We start from the raw sequence: 24665 nt of genomic DNA on the forward strand, positions 1-24665 counted from the left end.
AAGAATGGCACTGAATTAATCGGTTACACAGATGCGTTCCCGGTTTTAATGGGTTAAGGTCTCAGTCCCTGGTCAGAGCTCACTACTGGTTACAGCTGTGTGTATTAATAATGATAGGAAGTGGTCAGTACTGCTCCAGAGTACTCTCTCTCATTCCACACAGAGATGCTTCACACGGTTCATCTGAGGTTCTGTCTAAATGCAGCTTTTCTTCTGGCTTCCTTTTTTAAATTGTACAGTGATGTTTCAAAATGTCCCCTGTCAAAGTCATGATGGACGGAGGTAATCGTAGATTTAGGCTAGTGAGCAATGGAAATTTTAGTTTTAATAGTTTTTTGCTTTATTTAGAGAGGAGACTGTAGAGTGTCAGAGAGCTGAGGCAGAATAGCATGCAACACAGGTCTCTGACCGTACTCCAACTGGGCATATTGCAATTATGTTGTCAAAATACTATCCGGTCAGCTACGGCATGGCCCATTTCGTTAATCTGAACAGTGTACCTTGAAATTATATATAATAATAATTTTCCATGATGAATTTGTACGCTATATCTAGAGAAAAGTGTGTGTTACATTGATGCAGGCATTTTGAAAATAATCTGCCTAGAGAGCAGTGGTTTTCAACCCTTTTCATATCAAAGTCCATTATTTATTCTGCATTTGAGCCACGGACCATAGTGGGGTGCCAGGACACTCAGTCATTTCAAAGTCATGTGAAAGTTAATTTTTCACTTCTAATTTGTAGATAATGGTCTATAGAACAATTTGGCTCGAAGATATATGAACCAGATTGGAAAAAAAATATTGTTTTTGCCCCATTTCCAAAATGGCCAAAATCAGAATTATGATGTTTTGATAAATGTCTTAATTTGCTGTGTGATATTTTTTTTTATTGCTATATCAAGTCAATACTGTGTGAGGGATCAACTGGAGTTAAAAATATTGATGTTTTGAATATTCTGGTATGGGAAAAAAATAAAGATGGCTGCCATTTACATTGAATTACTTCAAATTGCACCTAACTTCTATTAGCCCTGGACAGTCAGTAATTTCAAGTTGTTGTGAAAGTTTAGTTTTCACTTCTAATTTGAAGATAAGGGTCTATAGAACAATTTTAGTTTGAGTGTCAAGAAACCAGATTGAAATGTTTTTGTTTTTTTTACCGATTTTCCAAAATGGCAACAATCGAAATTAGTCTACAATGTAGGTCAGATTTCCAAAAATCTTAACCCTGAAAGCAAATTGTGTTCATTTATGGCATACATGGTTTTAGGGGTAATAAGGGGTGCTGGATCCAAATCAGAATGGCTCAGAAATGGCTGATAATTGCTCAAAATTGAACATTTTAAGATGGCGGCCACCACTATGCTGAAATATATTTAAAACAACATATACTTTTGACTAAACCAGGTATAACCTGGATTGCATTTTGCTTTATTGGGTTTTCATATGGGGAATGCAATGGCATATTTAGAGATCAAATGTGAGGAAAGTGCTTATATTGGGTAAATTGTCATTTATTGTGAATAGGTTTTCCAACCAACTTTATCCCATGACTTTATGACATATCTGCTGTACAATAAGTACTTACAATATATGGATTTGAAAAGCTCCTGACCTGGGGATTGAGCTGGGCCATCAGGTGTATAGGGAAGATGGGCTACTCAGTGGGGATACAGTGAAGAGACATGGCCTATTATGGGCCAGGGTGTGAAGGTTGGTGCAAAGCTATCAGAACCCACTGTCTGGATGAGTGTAACAGGGCTATCAGGGTAGAGAGGGTATGGAGTGGGTGGTGGGTTTGGAGGTAATAGGGGGTCTGGTTTATGAGTTTAGTGAGTCTAGGATGCCCCTCAGGTGGGTAAAGGGGAGTATGGGGGTCACTGGATAGATCCCTGGGCACTTGGAGCATGGAAGATCAAAGTTATGGGGACCAAGAAAGCACTCCATCGGCTGATTCCCTTTCCCATCTCATAACAGCTGCCAAATAAATAATCTGTAGAGTGGGGCACTTGTGAGCCCAGGAGGAGTGCTCATAGCCGGTTAGAGAGAGTGTTGATATGTGAGTCGGTTGCTGGTGATGGTGGTTCTACGAACTCCATGTCACCACATGGCTATGCGTACGGCCGACAGGGGTGTCCCTATGTCGGTCTGGATCACTGGATACGTTCATCCCAAGTGGACCTCCATGCGGATCGGCTGGCTCTTCCTATGCCCAAGATGGGTGCTCGTGGGCAGACATAGGTAGCGATGCAGGTCAGTCCCCAGTGGTGTCAGGCAGACAAGGATATCCCTATGTCAGACTGGCTCACAGGAGAGTCTGGTTGTTTCTAAGTAATATTACCAGTGGTCATCAGTGACTTATCATTATGGCATGGGCTGTAACAGGTGAATACAGAAAGCAATGCTTGTCTGTCCGATAGCAGCAGGGACATGGCCCCTTGTGGGCCTGGAGGTTGGTTACACTAGGATCATATGGAGGAGAATGGAGCACAGGGCATCATGGACTGTTCACCTTTCCCCTATAGCTGTTAAAAAGCTCCAGATAAAAAGCAACAAGCAAAGGTAAACCCTATCCCTGCTACACTCCGCCTCTACCCGTTCCAAGACACCCAGTAGACACTGTATGTTATGACAGTTCTGCACTGATCTCCACACCCTCTCCATGCCCATAAGGGGCCATGTCTCTTCACTGTATCCCCACTGATGAGCCCATCTAACTTATACCCTTAATGGCCCTGCTCAGCCCTCGAATCTGGAGCTTATCAAAACTGTACAGGGGAGAAGGGGGACAACCCAGGACTCCCTGGACTTCCAGCTGTCACGGGTTCCCTTAGGCCTAACTTGTTCCAAATTGTTTGTAATATCCCCTATAAATGACAATTTTCCCAATATACGTTTTAAACACGTTCCTCACATTTGATCTCAAATCAGAATATGGGATTGGATTCCCCATATGAAAACCTAAAAAGCTAAATTCAATCAAGTTTCTGCCTTGTGTAGTCAAAAATATGTTTTACGTAATATAGTTCAGCATAGTGGTGGCCGCCATCTTTAAATGGTCAATTTTGAGCTGGGCATACAGCAGATTTGGATTCAGCACCACTTAATACCCCAAAAAACATGTATGCCATATATTAATAGAAATCCTGCCTATATTGAAAGACATTTAACATGCTGTTCTGGAATGATTTATCTTAAAATGGAAAGTAATACTACTAATAATTATAATGATAATAATTTACATAGCAAGACACTGTAATGTTAGTTATTCAAGTAGATAGATGGGTAGTGGAGACAAAAATGGAAATTAATGCTATTCCGACACATACGTTAGCGCATAGACCTCTTCTGACAATTCTTGTGGAAATGTGCAGATAGAAATATTGCTTCTTTGGGAAATATGTGTGAAGTACCAGTTGCTACTCCTGATCCTGAATCCATAGATACCTCATTATGTTCATATTGGATAATCCAATCAAAAGTTATAACAGTTCCCATATTGTTCTATGGCTGGTGTGGGGTTGGGAACCGCTGACACCCCCTAGAGGCCATTTTCTTTATCTGAGTGCTTGACACATGAACAAGAAATGTTCTATAGACCCTTAACTTCAATTTAGTAGTGAAAACGAACCTTTCACATCAATTTGAAATTAAAACAACAAATTACCCATACTCGGCCCCCTACTATATCTATTTTTGACGATATGCGCCAATACTGGAAAATGAAAATGATTCTATGGGTAATATGCTTGAAGTACCAAATGCTACTCCTGATCCTGTATCCATACATATCTCATATGTTCAGATCGGATAATCCATTCAAAAGTTACAACAGTTAACATATTTAGCTAGGGCTGGCATCTGCCGGCGCCCCCTAGAGGCACATTTTTTATCTGGGTGAAAATATCTTCGACCAGAATTGTTTTATAGACCCTTACCTTCAAATTAGTAGTGAAAACGAAACTTTCACAAGAATCGGAAATGAAAATTAAAAATTGCATTGACACGGAACCCCACTACCACTGTTTGATGAGATTTAGACTCTCAGACCCAAAACTTAGAATATTTTGTTATCGTTGGATACGATTTTGTCACAATTCCATCTGTATTGATGTCACTGTGGTACCATAGGAGAGATGACAGGCAAACGTTGATCAAAATAACAATTCTTTAATTAAGTAATGCAGATGTTTAACAATAATTTAACTCTTGAGAGCGTAAAATGAAACCAAATGGACCGTGAGGTCATTTTACACTCTCAAGAGTTAAAGATCTATAAGGGTCCCTTTGGTTACCAACTCTCCATCATTTAGCTGGGGACCACCTGGAACCCCCTCAAGGACCACTGGTGGTCCCCGGAACACTGGTTGAGAACCACTGGCCTAGAGAGAGAGAGAGAGAGAGAGAGATGCATTCTAATGAATCCTAACTGCCCTAAAAAACAGCCTAGCATTATACGTTTATTTGAGATTATTACACAAGATTACTTTTATTTGGGTTTCATATGTTTATGTCATTTTTATTAACAGATTTGGAACTTATGCCCAGTCCTCCAGGTGTAACGTCCTTTACACTGTGTCCCCATAGTGTAAGCATGGTTTCTCACATGTTCCCAACCGCCCACACAGGGAGGTATTCAGCGTGGGACAGGAAGTTAGTGGGCTGATTTGGGGGTGTCGGGTTCCCCTCGGCTCGGGTGTTAAGATGAGAGATCACGTGGACACGTCTAGACATTCTGCTGTGTGCGGTCACTCACATTGAAACCACCTTTGACCTTTCACAGAGCAGTATATCTTCCCCTGCAGAACCTACTTGACCACGTGAACCCTCTTCTGGAAATGTCATAATGATTTGGCTAAAATAGCAGATGTACAAGCTCACAACGCGTTGCAACGTGGCTATTTTCAGTGAAGAGTTTCGAAGTAGAGGGAAAATAATTTGTGGGCCAAGGATTTTGTTGGGTCCCAGTCATGTATACAGGGTATGTTTTTTTGTGGGTTTTTTATGCTGGGACCAACCCTACGTCACAACAACCCTAAATCACTTTCCCACTGCTCTCCCTATTTTAGGCAAGTCAAAAATATAATTAAAAAAATGTTCAAATTACGAAATATACGGATTAAGCGGTTAATAAACCCGGAGCAACACGGGCATTGATCATTCTAGGTTGAAATCAAACGACTCTCAGTTCAGGATAGTTAGATTATGGTATGAAGTCATTTTAATGTACAATGGGTGTGTGATCCTAGCATATATACCACAAGATCATGTAAATCATCATGGATGTAAATTGCTTATTACATTAAATGTAATAAAATTATCTCTCTCTCTCTGGCATCACGTGATGCTCTGTATGAAGGTCAGTATGAGCTAAACAGGTTTTAGGATTAGGCTACAACAGAAATCACCGTAACCACCAAATAATGGTCATTCCATGTCTGTTTTGACAGAAAGATAGTTAGTAGGTCATATGCTCTGTCATTTACAGCTATTTTCCCCTAAGACCACCCTCACAACACAGCATTCTTACATGAAATGAGAATGCTGTGAATGCTGACAATTTCTCAGCACACTGGTGCCTCAGCATTCCCATTTCATGAATATTTGATGTCAGTGTGTTTTCTTCATGTGGGCAGCCTAATTATTCAGCCAACATCGTGCTTTTCCTCATCCAGAGGGCTTTGTAACAGGACTGAAAAGATTGAGATCAGAGAGCTTGTACATGATCCACACATACCGTTATGACGTTGGCATCACTGGAGCTCCCCTCTCGCTTCCTTATAGTCTCTCTCTCTCTCTCTCTCTCTCTCTCTCTCTCTCTCTCGCTCTCGCTCTCTCTCTCTCTCTCTCTCTCCTTCCTTCTCCCGCTCTCATACAAATAACCGCCTCCCCACACACACTTGCCTACCTAGAGAGCACCCATTGCGCCTTCTAGCAGGCTGCCACTTTCGCATGCAGCCTGCCTCCTCCGGTCTTCTTCCCATAAGGCTGTGACTCTGGAATCCCTTTGGCAAAGATAGGAACAGCAGGTGCACCGCAGGCAGCATACCTCTCTAGTCATATCTATGTGTCATATTTGAGGCACCAGTGTGAGCGTGTGTGAGCTGAACATGCAAGCGAGTATGTTCGCTGCGCGCGTTCCAGCGGAGCTGTGCAAGTTAGCTCTGGTTATAGAGGATGTTGACTGTGGACTGGAGGGAGACGCCATGCAGGCAATTCTCACCATTCTGCGCGGGAAAGCTGCTTAGACCAACAAGGAGAAAAGAGAGCCGGTGCTTCCCACTCTCTGGACTGTGACTGCCTCTCTCTCTCTCTCTCTCTCTCTCTCTCTCTCTCTCTCTCTCTCTCTCTCTCTCTCTCTCTCTCTCTCTCTCTCTCTCTCTCTCTCTCTCTGTCTCTCTCTGTCTCTCTCTCTCTCTCTCTCTCTCTCTCTCTCTCTCTCTCTCTCTCTCTCTCTCTCTCTATCTCCGTCTCCACTCCTCTCCGCTCCTTGGATCCGACACTGGGAAGCAGGATGTAACAGCAAGGAGAAAGGGGTCACTTTGGAACTAACAGGGACACCCGCTGTGTTGCACTCCTACCAAACATGCTCTGAGAGCTCTTTCATCTTTGTCTTTGTCCCCACTCCTCTTCCTCGTTTATTTCCTCGTCCTCTCGCCCCGGTTTACCCCCCTCCCCCCCTCCCTGCAGAGTCCCAGCTCCACCATGTCCTTGGCGTTCTGCGGGAGTGAGAACAACTCCGTGGCGTACAAAGTAGACCGGGGGGTCCTGAACAATGGCTGCTTCCTGGACGCGATCAACGTCGTGCCGCATGTCTTCCTCCTCTTCATCACCTTTCCCATCCTCTTCATCGGTGAGTGTTGTTGTGGTGGTGAGGTGAGATCCCATGGTCCACCACACCCCTTAATTGAGAGTACACACACACACACACACACACACACACACACACACACACACACACACACACACACACACACACACACACACACACACACACACACACACACACACACACACACACACACACACACACACACACACACACACACACACACATGAATACCTCACACATTCACTGGATGAGGAACGAGGTGACACCTCGACAGCACAAGGGTCTGGCATGAGATGGATGCATTTAGAAACACGTGTGCCCTGGCCTGCACAATGTTTTTATGATTATGTCTGCTTTTTGTACCTTTTACTTTTTGTGACCTACTCAAAGAAACAGGGTAAAAATACATACCTCTGTATTATTTACAGGAGGATAACTGAATAATTTACAATGGTGGCTATAAAGATGCAAGAATATTAACCACTTTAACCTTACCCTCCCTATTAAGGGGGGAAACATGTGCAGAAAATTGATGATCTACAAGCTTCAACACATTGCAATGTGACACGTCAGCTTGTACATCGGCTACTTTCAGCAAAGACATTTGGTATAGAGGGAAAAAAGAAGTATGTACAGAGTCGACTCCAGAGAACTAAGTATTAGTTTATTAAGTATAGAGGGTTTAAGTGGTTAAAATGCATTATATTATGTCCTTTTCTTTGACAAGTGATCTTGTCTTATCATGCAATCCACTCTGGTTTTTGAGTAGAGCGCTTCTAACCCACTTGCATGCATGTGCTCCGTAAGATAAAACCATTAGAAATCTGATTCCGTTGGTACACCGTGGGATAGGGCAGAAGGACATGTTCCCTGAGCCGCTATGGTGTGTGAAGAAGTTATTAAGTTAGTATTCTATTCTTTATGAACAAATGTAACCTTTCTGCTGGAAACAGTGTCTAGAGCCATCATGTAGGTGTTATGTTACACAACCTGGCTGCCGGCCATTCCATTAGTGTCATCATCAGTGTGTGAGAGAGCTGCCGCTCTTTATCACTGCAGCCTAGTGGCTCTGTGTCCTTGATTCATTATACTCACACTCTCTCTGAGTGTGTGTGTGTGTGTGTGTGTGTGTGTGTGTGTGTGTGTGTGTGTGTGTGTGTGTGTGTGTGTGTGTGTGTGTGTGTGTGTGTGTGTGTGTGTGTGTGTGTGCGTGTGTGTGTGTGTTTGAGTCAGCACGTGTGCCTGTTTGAAACCAGTTACAGTAGATGTCTGTAGTTACACAGCAGTCACCATAGTCGTATCACAGTCATGTTGTATGAGTGCATGTGGAGAGGGTTAATATGGAAGAACAAGACTCCCAATATAAGAAAGGGACAAATTATGACAAATTAACGCCCTAATCTCAAAACGCGGCACAAAGCTACTTTTGCTATTATTTTATTTCAATCCTGAAAAGTAACTGTTTTTGGACATAATGTTTCCACCCGACGGAGACGATATGCACCTGTACACAATAACAGCAGAACAGACACACTGCTACAGGAATGATTTTTTGGGTGTAGGTAAGACTAATTCATTGGTGTGAGTGTGATTTTTCTCAGACAACATATCTTCACATCAGTCACCCTGTCACCTTGTGCTATACTTGTTTCTCCAAGACCTTTGTCACCAAAAATAGACCGCGAGGTTGTGGAAGCTTTACTGTTCAACTTGACGCAGTCTATGATTTCAAACACCTGACAAATCTGGAAAGGCTTTCTGATATGAATGTGACTAGTTTCTTGCAAATATTTGCCATTTTGCTAGAGATGTTTTTATATAGCGTGGGTTATGTACATAGAGGAATCCTACTTATTAAGACATAAGGTTGTTACCCACCCACAATGCAATACAATACAATACAAAGCAAAGCAATATAAAGCAACATACTCTTGTATTGTCTTGCCAAACTATTAACCCTCCTATCTCTGATGCTCTAGTTTCACACTAGATGATCACTATTAGAACATCATCAGATCATTATTAGAACAAGTGGTGTGAACTGTATTTAAAGTAGATTAGAATAAACCATACTGCCATGACTAGATTTTCTCTGTCTGTCTGTCTGTCTGTCTGTCTGTCTGTCTGTCTGTCTGTCTGTCTGTCTGTCTGTCTGTCTGTCTGTCTGTCTGTCTGTCTGTCTGTCTGTCTGTCTGTCTGTCTGTCTGTCTGTCTGTCTGTCTGTCTGTGTGTGTGTGTGTGTGTGTGTGTGTGTGTGTGTGTGTGTGTGTGTGTGTGTGTGTGTGTGTGTGTGTTGTGTGTGCGTGTGCGTGTGAGTGAGAGAGAGAATGAGCTAATCCAGTCATATCGTATTTTATTGTATTCTAAACACAAACATGGTGTATAGTTTATTCATCAATTCAGTGAATTCGAGCCAGCGATTTGATGCAATATCTGGCCTTGTCTGCCAGTCCTTTGGCAAAGTGTTAAAAGTGATTAACAATACATAGTTCAAAGCAGCTTCCACCGAGGTGACCCATTTAGTCTACATACTGTATCATGAATCGTAAGATCCAGTTCACAATGTTCAAGGTCGCAGTGGTAGCATGAGGTGCGGATTCCAATCTGTTCTGAAGGACAACCACATCATTGCCATAAATAGCTGATCTACAAGCTCACATCTTATCGCAGCGTGACGTGATGTGAGTTTGTAGGTTAGCTATGTTCACCCCAGGTTGGCTGAATGTTCACCCCAGAATTGTACCAAATAGTGAGTCACCTGAAACTCAAGTCTGAAGTGCTGAAAGATTTGATGAGTCCCTCATCAATTGGAATATTTCAGACTGCAAACAACAACTGAGTATGATGCTGGCTTTAGAGTGAAATCCATCCTGAGGTGCTTGTTTCATTATTGTTTTGTTATTTCCTGTGTTGTGCAATAGGTTGGGGCAGCCAGAGCTCCAAGGTCCACATCCATCACAGCACCTGGCTCCACTTTCCGGGTCACAACCTCCGCTGGCTCCTCACCTTCGTCCTGCTCTTCATCCTCGTGTGTGAGATTGCAGAGGGCATCGTATCCGATGGGTATGTGTAACAGAGATATATACTGTACGGTTGGTCTGACATCCTCCAATGAACATTTTCATGATTAGGGTTCAGGTTGGGGTCAGCCGGTTGAAAGGCCCTTCCATGGAGGACCATGATGTTTTTGATGCTATGAACTCTCACATCTCATCTCCCTCCCTCGTAATAAAAAGATACATTTTAGGGGATACAAAAATCCAGTAGTATAAATGGAATTTAATCACTTTCACTTAGGCATGTTGAATTTGTAAAAATAGCAGATATACAAGCTCACAACGTGCTGTGAAGCATTGTGAGCTTGTAGATAAGCTATTTTCACAAATTATCCTAAATGGCTGAAAGATTCCTGGTTCACAGACAGTCAGGAAAAGGTGGGGAAGTGATTATTGACCAACACCGCACCCTCCCTCAACACCCACTGTTTAAGTGCCCTTGAGCATTGCAAGGCACTGAACCGTTCAAGCTTTGGTTGTGCTGGGCATGGTTCCAGGTGTGTCTGTGTGTCTGTGTGTGTGTGTGTGTGTGTGTGTGTGTGTGTGTGTGTGTGTGTGTGTGTGTGTGTGTGTGTGTGTGTGTGTGTGTGTGAGAGAGAGAGAATGCGTGTGTGTGTGTGTGTGTGTGTGTGTGTGTGTGTGTGTGTGTGTGTGTGTGTGTGTGTGTGTGTGTGTGTGTGTGTGTGTGTGTGTGTGTGTGTGTGTGTGTGTGTGTGTGTGAGAATGCGTGTGTGAAGCAGAAGGCAATCCCAGTGTGATTAACCCTGATTAAATAAAGGATTAGTCCATGTTTACAACAGTGACATCCAGTGATTTCTCTGGATTGATGCTCATCAGGCTGTTACACAATGTCATGGGAGACTATGGAGGCAATAGACACTGACTGACCCTTTTCAGTGAATTAAATAGAACAGCTCTCCATCTGCTCTTCACTTCATGTCGAGTCGACCTCACAATTGTCAGTGTTGATTCAGTTACAGTAAGTGTTTGTGCGTGTCGTGTGCACTCTCTTACTGTGTGTGCAAACCTTAACCACTTGAACCTTATATAGTTTGTTGGCCGGGTTCCCCCAGGGGTCTATAGTACATGGTCACCTCCTATTTTCCCTCTATACCAAATCTCTTCACCAAAAATAGCTGATCTACAAGCTCACGACCCGCCTATTGTGACATGCCCAGAATTTGGACGCTAGGGTTTAAGTGGTTGAAGGACTGTACTGGCGTTAATACATGCCTATTCACAGCTTTGGCCACATATTGTACACAAACAGCAGCAATTGTCCTGTTAAAAGGGTTTATTCACCTTCATTTACAGTAACGTTTTCTCCAAAGTCATTAAAACGTTTCCGAACTTACATGAATAATTGTGTCAATGTTGGCTAAACATAGTTAATAAGTCTCAGACATTTGAATTTCATTCATAAACAATCTTTTCTCCAGGGGCCTTTTCCAGCTAGACTTTTCAAATCAAGCTGTGGGTGATCAACTAATCAACACTATGCTTTGAAAAATGGCCAGCAGGAATGTCAAGTACTGTATACTGTGAGTCATAGTCAGTGGGGTATACTGTACATGCACCAGTATGGTCCTTTAAACGTTATTCTCAGCTGACCGGAGACACAGGGAACGTTGAAGCCTATATTTTTGGGCTATTTCAAATCCACCATCTTGCAATTTCCAGTCCCAAAAAGCAACCGTAAACGATTGGCTTTAAGGGCAGCAAGGGCCGGTCTTCACTCAGTAGAACCAGTAGAAGCCCTAGAAGCATACCCTACTTTATCATCAATTTTAAAATGAATGGGACCATAATTTACAAAAACGGATATCATGGTAATTGAAAGAAGTGTGGAGTGTTAATCCTTCTGCCAGCAGCAGGAGTGGAAATAACGACATCTTCAAAGCCGTTAACTCTTTAGCTGCCAGAGGCTCTAGCCGAAAATAGCCGAAGTGGGAGCTCACAAGCGTGGCGTTGTGACGCGCTGTGAGCTTGTAGATCGGCTATTTTCACTGAATGTTAGGAATGCTAGGCTACATGTGGCTGATTAGCCATTTACTTGTTCTACCCCTCTAGCCTTTTCCTGTTCTGTCTCCAATCCCAGGTTCACCCAGTCCCTCCACCTGCATCTATACTTTCCCTCAGGACTGGCCTTCATGGCTGCCATCACTTCCATTGTCTACTATCATAACATCGAGACCTCAAACTTCCCCAAACTGCTATTAGGTACAGTATGGTTTAACTTTCAAGCTTATTTATCATTTACATAATTTCTCCTTTTACTTACTAATTTTGTTTTATATGCAATTATTCATTCACCTTCCCCACCCATCTTTCCCTAGTTATGGATTTGAACTGATGATGTTTAAGTCACTTCAGCTATTGGGCTAATGTCACCCACAATTCTGTCAATAAATGAAAACAGATGATTTTGATATTTTCATATATGCATAGTGTTAAAGTAAAAACAACAACAACAACAAAAAACGCAGTTCAGAGTAGTCTCTCTTATTGATCATTGACTTGGTTTGCATACCACATGAAAAATGCATGTTGCTGTTCACAGCTGTATGGATTGTTAAGTCCAGGTGAGAATCGTTTTGCATTTAATTATAGCTAAGTGTAACCGCACCACTGTGATTGGATATTTGTTCCCCCTCTCTTTTCCTCCTGTGTGTTTTGATGAAAAGCATAGTGTCCAAAGATCTATTCTGTATAATGATTTGGTGCGTTTAAATCATTGCTGTTTGACAGCTTGCAATTGTTAACAAACTAACTATTATAACCTCAGGGCAATATTATTGAGAACAGAGTTGTGCCATTTAAAGTCAATCAATGCTATTTATCCAGAAATCCATATTGAACCCAACTGTGGTGAAATGGATCTCACACGAGGCCGTGCCACTTACCACTTTGATCTTCGACCCATTTGTTTTGTTGTTTAAAGCTACAATCAGTACGTTTTATGTCTGTTGTCTCCCTCTCCCGACGAAGAGAGTTAATTACAATGATGTCAGAACTACAATAAAAATGTACAGTGCATCTAGGGTCCATTCTGGTGTACCGTTCTGTTAACATTGTCAACCAATTAGTGTCATATCCGACACCATGGTCTATATGTCTCAATGGAAGAGTTCACCACCAGCCACAGCAGATATATTGTATTAAACCCATTTAGACTTGGAACACCTATACGTTGTTATACCTTTCAAGCCGGGAACACCTCTGTGTCACATTAGCTGTTGCTATATATATAGCATTTTGTTTTTTTTTTTGAATAAAATAAATATGTTTTTCAGAAAACTTAGGTCAGGATTTAGAAGGTGTTTTAGAATCGGCCTCAGGTCTAAATGGGGTTTCTACCATACAGATTGGTTAAAATAAGGTTAAACATTAAAGTAAGTCCTGCATTGTAGACATATGGCTTGCTCCTATCTTCCTATCACAGTTCTCATGCCTTCCTAATGCGTCATTAGCTGCCCTGTGTAACACATATGTTCGTTCCCCCTCCCTCGCATTGCTGAGTCGGCTTTGACTTTGTGCAGTCAACCTCCTGGGGGTTGGAATGGGGGGAGGGGGTTGTGAATGGAAGATAAGGACCCATGGGTGTCATTACATGGATAATATGAGGATACTATGCAGATGTACTATATTACTTGATGCTCTGAATGTTATTTAGATAACTTGTTGTGCAGACAGATGCCAGGTTTGATGTTGACCTGGTATCCTAGTTTCTTTGAAGCAGTTAATTGATTTCTTCTCTCCACTTACCCTCTATTTACCCTGTGGTTTGTTGACTTGGGTTCATGCCATTTACCCTGACCTTGCACTTTGTAAGTCGCTCTGGATAAGAGCGGCTGCTATACTTCCCCTCATCTCTGTCTTTTCAGAGTACACTTTCTCCCAGCAAGCAGATAGAAATGTTCTGTCACTGTTCTGAGAAGACCCTTACGAGTTTCTTTTAAGAGTGAAGCCACCGGCTTTGGATATCTTTCAGTAGTTGTCAGCAGGTATTGAAAGCTGTATCCATTCCGTGGGCCTTATCTGAAGTGTTTGTTTGATGTCAGGATAGATATAGGAGGGACAGGAGAAGAAAGGAGCAGGATAAGGTGGGGGGGGGGGGACTAGAGGAAAGAGAGGAAGGGTAGACGAGGGAGAAGAGGAGGAAGGTACAATACAATCCACTGCATGCATTCCCAATTTGCATCGTTCCCGAGTTGAGCACCGGTCTGGTATGATAAAAATACATACGTTATTTTGATCTTGGGATCCACATAGAAATGGTGTGGCTCCAATGTGTTCCAGACTGTGACATCAGTCTTCTATGGCGTCAGTCGCTTACAGTACATTACATATCTATGATTTATGACTCCAAATTTAGGCAAGGTTTCAGCATGATCACAGCCCCATTGACTTCCATTATAATGTGTGGGGTACTGTACTTCTGGATAGCCTACTGAAAGTATGCACAAGGAATTTGGTGCTGATTGGTCCAGCTGTTTGCGAGATAAGCTCTGGTGAGACAGACAGACACACACACACATACACACACACACACACACACACACACACACACACACACACACACACACACACACACACACGCACACACACACATGGTCGGACCTTGTATCTCCATAATTCAACTTGTTAGGTTTTAAGAATGTCACACAAAAGTATTGAAAATTGCCGATCTACAAGCTTGTAGATCGGCTATTTTCACTATTTTATGTTATTCTTAAAATAGTAATGAAAAAAGGAACGGCTTTGGACATACAAGGTTTCCGCCTGGACTGCGACGATGTTTTGGTATCCATGCTTACTACAGTGAGACATAGGCGGTTAGCCACTCGCAAAGCCACGTCGTAATAATATTGTATTGTCCATGTGTGCTCTCTCATCAAGATTTATATCACACCTATATCATGGGATCTACGCTGGAGCCGAAATGAAATATTGTGTGTGTGTATTTTGGTACATGACATAATATATGGCAAGATACACATGTTTATCATTTCATTTTGGCTCCAGCGCAAGTCCCATATGATATACAGTAGGTCTGATACAAATCTTTATAAGATGCTTTATTAAAACATAAATTATGAAACCTTTATATTGATTCCCGAGGGTAATTCATGCCGGAGTCATTTCTCACTGGGGCTCATTTACTGTTCATTTATCCATTTGTAACTCTTGAGAGTGTATACAGAATACAGATGGAACCAAATGGACCCATAAGGGCAGATATGGTTACATTTCGTCACTGTCGGGTCCAAAACCGTTGCTTTTTAGAAAATTAAAAAAAAGAACCTGTGTTCGATTGGATCCAATGTAGTTATTATTTAGTCACTTGTTAATACTTTTCATTGGTTACATATTTATAAAACCCACAGACAGACTTCCACAGACAGACTTTCACTTTCAAGTAGCAAGGTGACCTTGTAGATCAGCCATTTTTGCTACTTTTGTGTGACACTCTTCTTGTTAAGTTTAAAAAAAATAACATAAAAAGTAGACATTTGGAAATACGAGGTTTCTGCCCGACAGCAATGAATAAATCCACAATCAGGTTTTGATCTTGTGATCTTCTGTCCCCTCAGCTCTGTTGATCTACTGGATTCTGGCCTTCATAATGAAGACCATCAAGTTTGCCAAGTACACTGAACATGGCATCGGGCCCCGGCAGCTGCGATACTGTATCACCGGACTTCTGATGATGGTGTATGGGTTACTGCTAGCAGTGGAGATCAATGTCATCCTGGGCAGGGTGAGTGAGTGTGTGTGTGTGTGTGTGTGTGTGTGTGTGTGTGTGTGTGTGTGTGTGTGTGTGTGTGTGTGTGTGTGTGTGTGTGCGTGCGTGTGTGCGTGTGTGCGTGCGTGCGTGCGTGCGTGCGTGCGTGCGTGCGTGCGTGCGTGCGTGCGTGCGTGCGTGCGTGCGTGCGTGCGTGTGTCTGCGTGCGTGAGGGCGGCAGGGGAGTTCTGCAGTGTTTACTTGCAGCTATAGGTACAGCAGTTGAGTGCATTTGTGCATGTATTAATCTATGTGTGCTTGTGTAGGGTGCGTGTATGTGCGTGTGTGCATGGGTGTACATGCCTGCATGCGTGCAGTGCATCTGTTTTGCCTTATATTAGATCTCTAACACAATATCTGACTATACAGTGCAATTTGCGCGCCTGCCTGAAGTTCACTGTTTCTTTGTTTCCCTCGAGTGTAATACCGTCTTTTAACTGTTGCAACAGTGCCACTACACTCCTTGAGTTATACAGTGAAATTCAAGCACAAATAGGATTAAAACACTTATGTTTGGATTTCAGAGCACAAGCGGTCCAATTCGATGGGTAACATCCGTCGCTTGAAGTTAAGCACTTTATATGTTACATTTGCTCAGGTGGGTGGGTGACCGAGGCTGACAGAGACACAGTAATACCAATGTCAAAATCGATTTAAAAATTATCTCTGACAGTCTCGTCCGAGGCTAGGTTGCCCTTCCTTAAACCTCTTCTCAGTACATCTCATCCATCCGTCTGTGCTTCTATATATGATCATGCTAATGATGTGATAGACCATTCTACACATGAGCACGATTAAATTGTTCGTTTTTTTCCAGTTTAGTTCCGGTGTTTGGTTCTATTAAGATCTGCGCTGAGGAGGACACGTGCCGATTCAAACACAGTAAAATCCTCAGTGTTAATTTAACACTGACGAATTTACTGTTGAAACATGTCCCGTGTTCAGGCTTTGTTAAGGCCCTGTGCTTTTATCTGCTAGTTATATAATAAAATATATTCATGCTCAGCCTCTCTGCTTTTACATGCGTTATGTAATGAAACATATTCACAGTTCCCAGGACTATCATTATGTACACTTTTTTTAACCACTTTCTACCTTCAACATTGTGGGCTTGTAGATCGACTGTTCTCGCTAATTGTGATGGTGTATACTGTAGGGCTTAAGATGTTACGGTTTCAAGGTATTACTGTGAGAACCAAAGCCATTTCTCTGTCTAGTTCATTTATAGCTGTACAGTATGTTTGGGTTTATGTGCTAATTCCTCTGCCAGTCACTGACCTAGTTTCCCTAAAGTGCAGGGGCTCATCTGAACTGTCGGTTGGTTCTTCGTAACAGGACACCAATGTGTCTATTCTATTCTATTCTATTCTATTCTATTCTATTCTATTCTATTCTGATATTGTTGTTGCTTTTATACAGTAACTCCAAATGAATGCTCAATCCCATTAACACACAGCCAATAATAATTGACACACTATACAGGCAATTAATCAGTGTAATGAATTTCACATACTAATCGGGGTGTGTAAATGACACGTCATTGTTGTAGCTGTCATATGCACATATAAATTCAAGTCATCATCTCTGTTGATCCCTTCTGAAATGAGTTAATACCTGTTCATGGCTGAAAATCTAATTGGTAGTTGCCAGGTCATTATTACTTCACGAACGCAATTGCAGAACTGTGGTAATGAGGCTGTTGGTCGCTCTGTGTACTGTATGTCAGTCACTCTGTCCGCAGTCACTCAATAATCAAGTGTGGTTCATCATGAAATCAGAACACAAGGTCATGAAACTTCATACAGTATATTCGTTCTCTAAATCAATATCACATAGAGAAATGGGGCGGCAGTGGCTCAGGAGGAAGAAAAATACATTGTAAAGCGCTCTGGAGAAAAGCGCTATATAAATGCAGTCCATTTACCATTCACCAAAAAAGTGGTGGTCAAAGTCAAGGCCTCAATAAGCCTTACGGCTCAAAGATGCACATGTTTGCATTGACCTTGTTTTCTATTTTGTGCATCTGTTTTTTCTTTTACAAATTCAAGCCTGTGTGTCTCCCACAGCGCTACATGTGTTTCGCCAACCCTACAGAAGTGAAACCCCCAGAGGACCTGCAGGATCTGGGGGTTCGGTTCCTCCAGCCCTTCGTCAACCTGCTGTCCAAGGCCACCTACTGGTGGATGAACACCTTCATCACCAACGCTCACAGGCGACCCATAGATCTCAAGGTCATCGGCAAGCTGCCCATCGCCATGAGAGCCCTGACCAATTACTTGAAGTTACGCAGGGCCTTCGAGGACCAGAAGGTTAGAGCCGCCTGCTTAGACTGACTTATTAGCTTACCATGCGGTGAGAACCAGAAATATTATTCACACAGCCTACACACAGGTTTTATGATGTACATCACTGGACCACATCACAGCAGCATAGACGGGAAGTCTTTTTTTTCCTTTATTGAAATATTTACCTGTTTTGTCATGGTCATTTTATAATAGCCAGACAAATGGTAGAATCTGAGAGAGAATGTTTTTAAAATAATAATCCAGTATCTTGATCTGAAGGCAGTGCTTACCAGAGGATGAACTTACATCTACCCGTTTGCCCTAATTTGACTTAATCTGAGCTCATTTGTCAACTTTCCAATTATCACTGTTTTATGATGATATAATTTTCAACCACATTCATACAGTATACAGTATGAATGGCCCTGCTTGAGATTATGTTAATATGTTCTGCAATGCAATGTCGCAATGCAATGTCACATTAAGGATATACTAATCAGAAGAATAAGTCATCAAAAAATGAAGGTCTCCCCATACATTAGAAGGACAATATCAGTCACCAGAACCAGAGACATGCGTTTTCAAAGGAGTTTGAAGTTGAATGGGCTTATATAACAGGGAGCCGTGTCTGATCAAATGAATATGAAATATCTCCGTGGTGTGCATACAAAAGTCTTTGGTATAGTGACGCTCGGACCCATAGCCCGCAGGTCCCACGGGTTGAACGGCGGGGTGGGTGGACGAGTCAAGATTTCAGATGCAATTATACTCACTGTATCTACTGTATCTACGTTATCATTTAATTAATGCTCTCTCATGTAGCCCACACAATATAAAGGTCTCTCTCTCTCTCTCTCTCTCTCTCTCTCTCTCTCTCTCTCCCCCTCCCCCCTCTCTCTCTCTCTCTCTTAAGAGACTGAATGGATGGATACTACTTTGGTAGACGTGAGAATGACCCAGAAGTGTTTTAAAGTTTCATTCCCCTTGGTTGTAGCTCAGTCGATAGAGCACTCGAATTTCGAACACAAGGGTTCGATCCCGGGCACCGCCAACTCAGCGTATGAGTAGCACGGTCTGTGTGTACTGGGAGCTGATGGTAGTACTGCGATGGTAGGTGTTGCGCTCCACCTCAGCAATCCGTCTCCCAGGGGTCTAGCGCATTGCGAAATGGGGATAGACTCCCGCGTTCTGGCTACTACCGACAATAAGCCTCTCTGATCTATTACTACTACTAATAATAAAGTCTAATACTGTATCTCTCTTAACAAGGTTGGACAGTATTCCCCTTTGGATGAGCGGTAGATATTTGGAAGGAAAACGGGGTGGGTTCGATTCCAGGTGGTTACATTTGCATGAGGCAATTTATCTTCCCATTGCTGTTCCTCTGTGTCCTGTGTTCACACCGTCCTGGTTTAACCGGGTCCATGAAAGTCTTCACACAGATTATACAACGGTGTACACAACGAAATGTCACCCCACACACACACATGCACACACACACACACACACACATTAAGTGCATCAACATCCGCTCTCTCTTTCTCTCCCTGCTGGCTCCCTGTGACTTTCAGCTTTCATCACGGAGAGACACGTGCGTCATAAAACGTCAACATTCCAAAATGTAGCATGCTGGTCTCTCGTCAATATTTTCCCATGAAATAAGATAATCCAACATTAACACAAAGTATCACCTATTTCTATAAAGTTTTTTTTTAAGATTACTGTTTAATATAACACAGATTGGATTCTGTACTGTATTTTGAATGAATGATGATTTAACTGTAGTAATAGTAATGTTTGCAATTACAGCCCCTCAAAGGGGATCTGTAGTCTGCTTCCTGAAATTTATACACAGTAAAATCCTACAGTAAGTTCTAATTTATCCATTTGTAACTCTGAGAGGGTACAACATTTGGGTACACGTGGAGCCTCTCAGAGTAAGATTAACACTACTGTGTACTGTTCAGAATCAGAATCAGAATCACTTTGTTTATCAAGTTCCCTATGTACTTACATACATAAAGAATATGAAATACTGTTCCCCCTCATCCACATGCAGTGCAACATAAAACACCAAACCATCTAAAAAACGTAATTAAAAGACCAAAACTAAAACACAACATAGACAAACAATAAATAATAATAATAATAATATTTAATAATAAAATATGTATGACGTGCAGTTCATCTAAGAGTTACTAGCACAGTACATATGTTAAGTGCCATGATGCAATCCTTTAAACAATTACCAGCACAGTCTAGTAAAGTGCTGTTGTGCATTTCAAAAGTGCAATTACAGTACATCATGTCCAGTCAAGTACAGTCCAATTCCCTGTTCAGATTATTATGCAGAGTTGTGGTGTCTGTTCTGTGGACAGAGAACCAAGCAGGCTGATTTTATTACTGATCCTCTCTCCATGTTTTCTCACTCCACATCAATGGGGATCAATGAGCTTGCCCTGAGGCTATACCACTTCTCAGTTTTATTGAGACTGAGGGGACACGAGGGGATTTATTTTCTTTATCGGAGCTTTATTCTTTATTCGCGCCTCTTGTTATCTTCCTCCCTCTCTCTCTCCCCACAGCTACTGTAAATCCTAACTGTTGATTAAACGCTGAAAGTGTGAAAGTGGACCCAAATTTCACACTTTCTGAGTTAAATGAACAATTCCAGACATTCTATTTCTATCTGCGTCTCTCTCTCTCTCTCTCTCACACCCCCATTGTGTTTCTGTCTGTCTGTCTGTCTGTCTGTCTGTCTGTCTGTCTGTCTGTCTGTCTGTCTGTCTGTCTGTCTGTCTGTCTGTCTGTCTGTCTGTCTGTCTGTCTGTCCGTCCGTCCGTCCGTCCGTCCGTCCGTCCGTCCGTCCGTCCGTCCGTCCGTCCGTCCGTCCGTCCGTCCGTCCGTCCGTCCGTCCGTCCGTCCGTCCGTCCGTCCGTCCGTCCGTCCGTCCGTCCGTCCGTCCGTCTGTCTGTCCATCAGTCTTCTGTCTGCTTGTGTCCATTTGTCTCTCTCTCAGTTAGCCTTGTTTCTCATCATCTGTCTCTCAGCTTGTCTGTTTGTTTGTCTGTCTATCCATCCATCAGTCTTCTATCCATCTGTGATCCTCTTGCCCCCCCCCCCCCTACTCTCTCACTCTCGGGAGCACGTGCCAGGGTTCAGAGGTGAGGGGCCACTGCGGGGTCGTCGTTTTCCAGCGTGGAGGAGGTCACAGTGACTTTCGTCACTGCTGCGTGTGCGTCCGGTGTGAACGCAACGCCCCCGCTTCCCGCCGGTAGGGGAGAGAGAGAGGGATGAGAGAGATGCCGAGATCCCAGTGGAAGAGGCAATAAGAGGGAGGGGGGGAGAGGGGGGGGGTCATTGAGGGCGGCCAACTTAGAACGTCGCGAGGTCATTCCCGTTTCACTGTGAACGAGGTGACATCCCGACCCCTGCGGGGGTGAAAGCATAGCACTTCATGGGAAGTTAGTTTGACACACGTGTGTGTGTGTGTGTGTGTGTGTGTGTGTGTGTGTGTGTGTGTGTGTGCGCGTGCGTACGTGCATGCGTGCGTGCGTGCGTTTGTGCGTGTGTGCTTGTGTGTGCATGTGTCTGAAAAGTCCTCGTTCCCATCTTTGAAGCCAAGGTAGAGCTGTGTGTGTGCGTGCGTGCGTGCGTGCGTGCGTGCGTGCGTGCGTGCGTGCGTGCGTGCGTGCGTGCGTGCGTGCGTGCGTGCGTGCGTGCGTGCGTGTGAAGGCTTAAGGTTGAGCGAAAGCTCACATGGAAACACAAGAGGATGGATGATAACAGTCACATCTATCTCCACAGAGAGAGAGAGAGAGAGAGAGAGAGAGAGAGAGAGAGAGAGAGAGAGAGAGAGAGAGAGATGTGTGTGTATGTACAGTGTACACTATGTGTGAGAGAGTACATAAGATGCTCTGGGAGTGTTTGTTGTGTGTTACAGTGCAGATGTTCCCTCTGATCGTCACTAACTGAGTCACTGAACTGAACTGTCAGGAATTTGGTACATTTGGTACATTTCCCACATTACACATTTTGACTAGAGGCTTTGGATTTGTTTCAGATTAAAACAAATTACAATCATTTAGGCTATTTCTTGGCAATTTAATACCCACTGCTCTGTGTCACCTCCATAGCTGTAAGCACTTCCTTTTTTGTTTTGATCAGCATCTTTTCCATTTATCCCTCAATTTAGTCGTTATGCCAATACCCAACCCCACCATGAGTATATTCCGTGTCACTGTCTTAGGGAAGGTGTAGTCAACCATGTGTCTCCCCTGAAACATGATGGAGTCACCAGGTGTTTATTTTCACCTGACAGTGAGGACTACCGGTTTGTTTGTTGGGGAACCCGGCCAAGCTGGAGGCACCGTGGAGGAACTGATCTCGTTGTGGGCAGGAACTTTACCCCTGCAACACCCAGACGCCCTTCGACTGGAAGCACTTTCTAGCAGTCATATATAGATCCTCAGTGATGGATCAGCAATGACATGTATAAATAGACCGTGAAACACCTCTGTATTTGCTGATGCAGCTGCATGGAGGAATTTCAAGCCTACTCTTAAATGGCCTCATTCTGCTGGCCTCTGTTGGCCTGCATTTCACGGGTGGATCTACGGATGGGCCTGGGCGGCCACCCCCCACCTCACCCAACCCACCCACCCGACCCACCCAGACTGACAGCTATGAGATCCGCGAAAACAGATTCCACCACGACGTGGTTGCCGCACCTGATCGAGAGTCTACTGTTTGTGATTGCGTCAGACGCGTTTCAGACTCGTCCCAGAAGGGGCGAGCACACGTGCTCCGCTACAAGTACGCTTTTTTCCGCATGCCGCTTGCAGAAAGCAGCCAAAGCAGTGAGACAAATTGTCATATTGACATCATCCACCGGTTATTATATATAATATTATATATATATATAAAAACTTCAGGCCCGCAGTCATTAGACACGTTCTTTGTTCTTTGTCTATGTCTGGTTTCAGAGGTGGGTCACTTCTTGACTTAAAACTGTAGACACAGCAATTTCTTCAGGTAATTATTTTCCATTGCTCTTTAAAAGCTTTTATAGTGTGACCTAGTTTCACAGTTCTGTAGTACATTCATCTCCACAGAGGACTGGCTGTCTAAGTGTGTTAAAAATCAACCTGCCTCTATTCCTCAATAACAGCTAATGGACTACATTAACGCAGCGGTTCTCAAACTATGGGTCACGACCCAAAGTGGGGTCGCGGGAAGGTGCCGTTAGGGTAGCGCATTGGCTACTGGAAAAATAATATTTTCTTTTTAAATCAAGAAACGGAAAAAAGTGGGGTCGTCGTGACCAGCGTGAGAGTTGACGTCAAAGAGGGCCACTTGACTCCTCATACACACATACAGCTCCATCCGACTGAGAGATCCAGCAGAGCAGCAACACACACACAAGCCCTTGCAGAGGCACACAGAACTGAGTTAGCTGTTCATAGTTAAATAGCAGGAATGAAGTTCAATATGAGCGGGTGCCCCGTGGCTTAAACTCCGAGAGTGAGAGGGTACAAAATAAATACATGGACCACAGGTCCATTTTGGTTCCATTTGAAACTCTGGTGGTTCTGGCAACATATTTTCAACATAATATCATTAAAAAAAAAGAATAATAATAATTTTAAATTGAACAGAATGGATGAAATACAACCTAAAATGATTACAAATAGTACATTGTACCATTTTAATAAATTTCAAATGCGCACCGAACGTGCAAGTTTATGTGCATAAATTACCTCCAGGTTTAGGTGGGGTCGCGAGTCAATGGCCGCCTTATTTTGGGGTCGCGGGCTGAAAAGTTTGGGAACCCATGGATTAAGGCATAATATTTGAGGAACTGCTTACATACTGTGTAAAGAAACAGCATTAAGCAAATCACCTTATGCTTCATAGAACCTCAGAGAATGCATTTCTCCAGGATGTGTTAATTCCAGCTTAACTTGTCACTTCCTCTGTCAAATGCATTTCAACCACCGTCTCACTGGTGTTTCTCTTCAACCTTTTCCAGAGGCCACAGGGCGCGGCACCCCAGGGGCCAAAGTGGATCTGGCAGGCCTTGCGGAAGGCGTTTGGCAGACCCCTCATCCTCAGCATCACATTCCGCTTCTTGGCTGACCTGCTGGGCTTCGCCGGTCCACTTTGTATCTCTGGCATCGTTCATCATATCAGCAAGGACAACCAAACCAACCAGCCACCGGTGAGAATGCAGTCTCATGACCTTACGCACCATCTAGCATACAGTAGCTTAGCTTAGCATAGCATAGCATGACACCCGTGTGCTGTAACTGCAGAGGCATACTGTAGATACCGACAATTACATGTTACATGATTTGCAAAAAAAATAAGATTGAAAAAAAAGCAAGGCAACCTAAAGGTGTGCATAGTTGAGCTGCTTGACTGTTTCAGTCCATGTTTGTTTTGGCATTTTTAGCGCTCTCTGGTGGACAAATGTTTGGACATAGTGACACACATATACACAAGACAGACAAACAGACAGACAGACTCATTACAATATTTCCACACGTACACGCTCATACACACTGGACGGCATAAATAAAACCACTTAGCAGATAGCAGCTGTGTGTTAGAACAGTCACTGCAAAACTGAGCCAAAGTAGGAAAGGACGAGAGGCAGAGATATAGTTGTCTAGACAGAACACAGACAAAGACAGACAGACAAAT

The 24665-nt window shown here is 43.1% G+C and overlaps 1 protein-coding gene across 2 annotated transcripts in view; it reads left to right on the top strand.

Annotated features, from left to right (window-relative positions):
* Positions 1 to 24665, top strand: part of abcc8 (ATP-binding cassette, sub-family C (CFTR/MRP), member 8) — a gene marked incomplete at its 5' end in the record, with an annotated part of 85777 nt that overhangs the window by 2173 nt on the left and 58939 nt on the right. For both annotated transcript variants that reach the window (XM_080437048.1, XM_080437049.1), the window contains 6 exons: positions 6693 to 6855; positions 9756 to 9897; positions 11989 to 12110; positions 15485 to 15651; positions 17742 to 17984; positions 23992 to 24180. In XM_080437048.1, coding sequence (XP_080293174.1) covers positions 6693 to 6855; positions 9756 to 9897; positions 11989 to 12110; positions 15485 to 15651; positions 17742 to 17984; positions 23992 to 24180 — 1026 coding nt within the window. The remainder of the gene's footprint in view (positions 1 to 6692; positions 6856 to 9755; positions 9898 to 11988; positions 12111 to 15484; positions 15652 to 17741; positions 17985 to 23991; positions 24181 to 24665) is intronic.

Source organism: Gymnoscopelus braueri (assembly GCF_963280865.1).
Source record: "Gymnoscopelus braueri genome assembly, chromosome: 9".
In the NCBI taxonomy this organism is placed as follows: Eukaryota; Metazoa; Chordata; class Actinopteri; order Myctophiformes; family Myctophidae; genus Gymnoscopelus; species Gymnoscopelus braueri.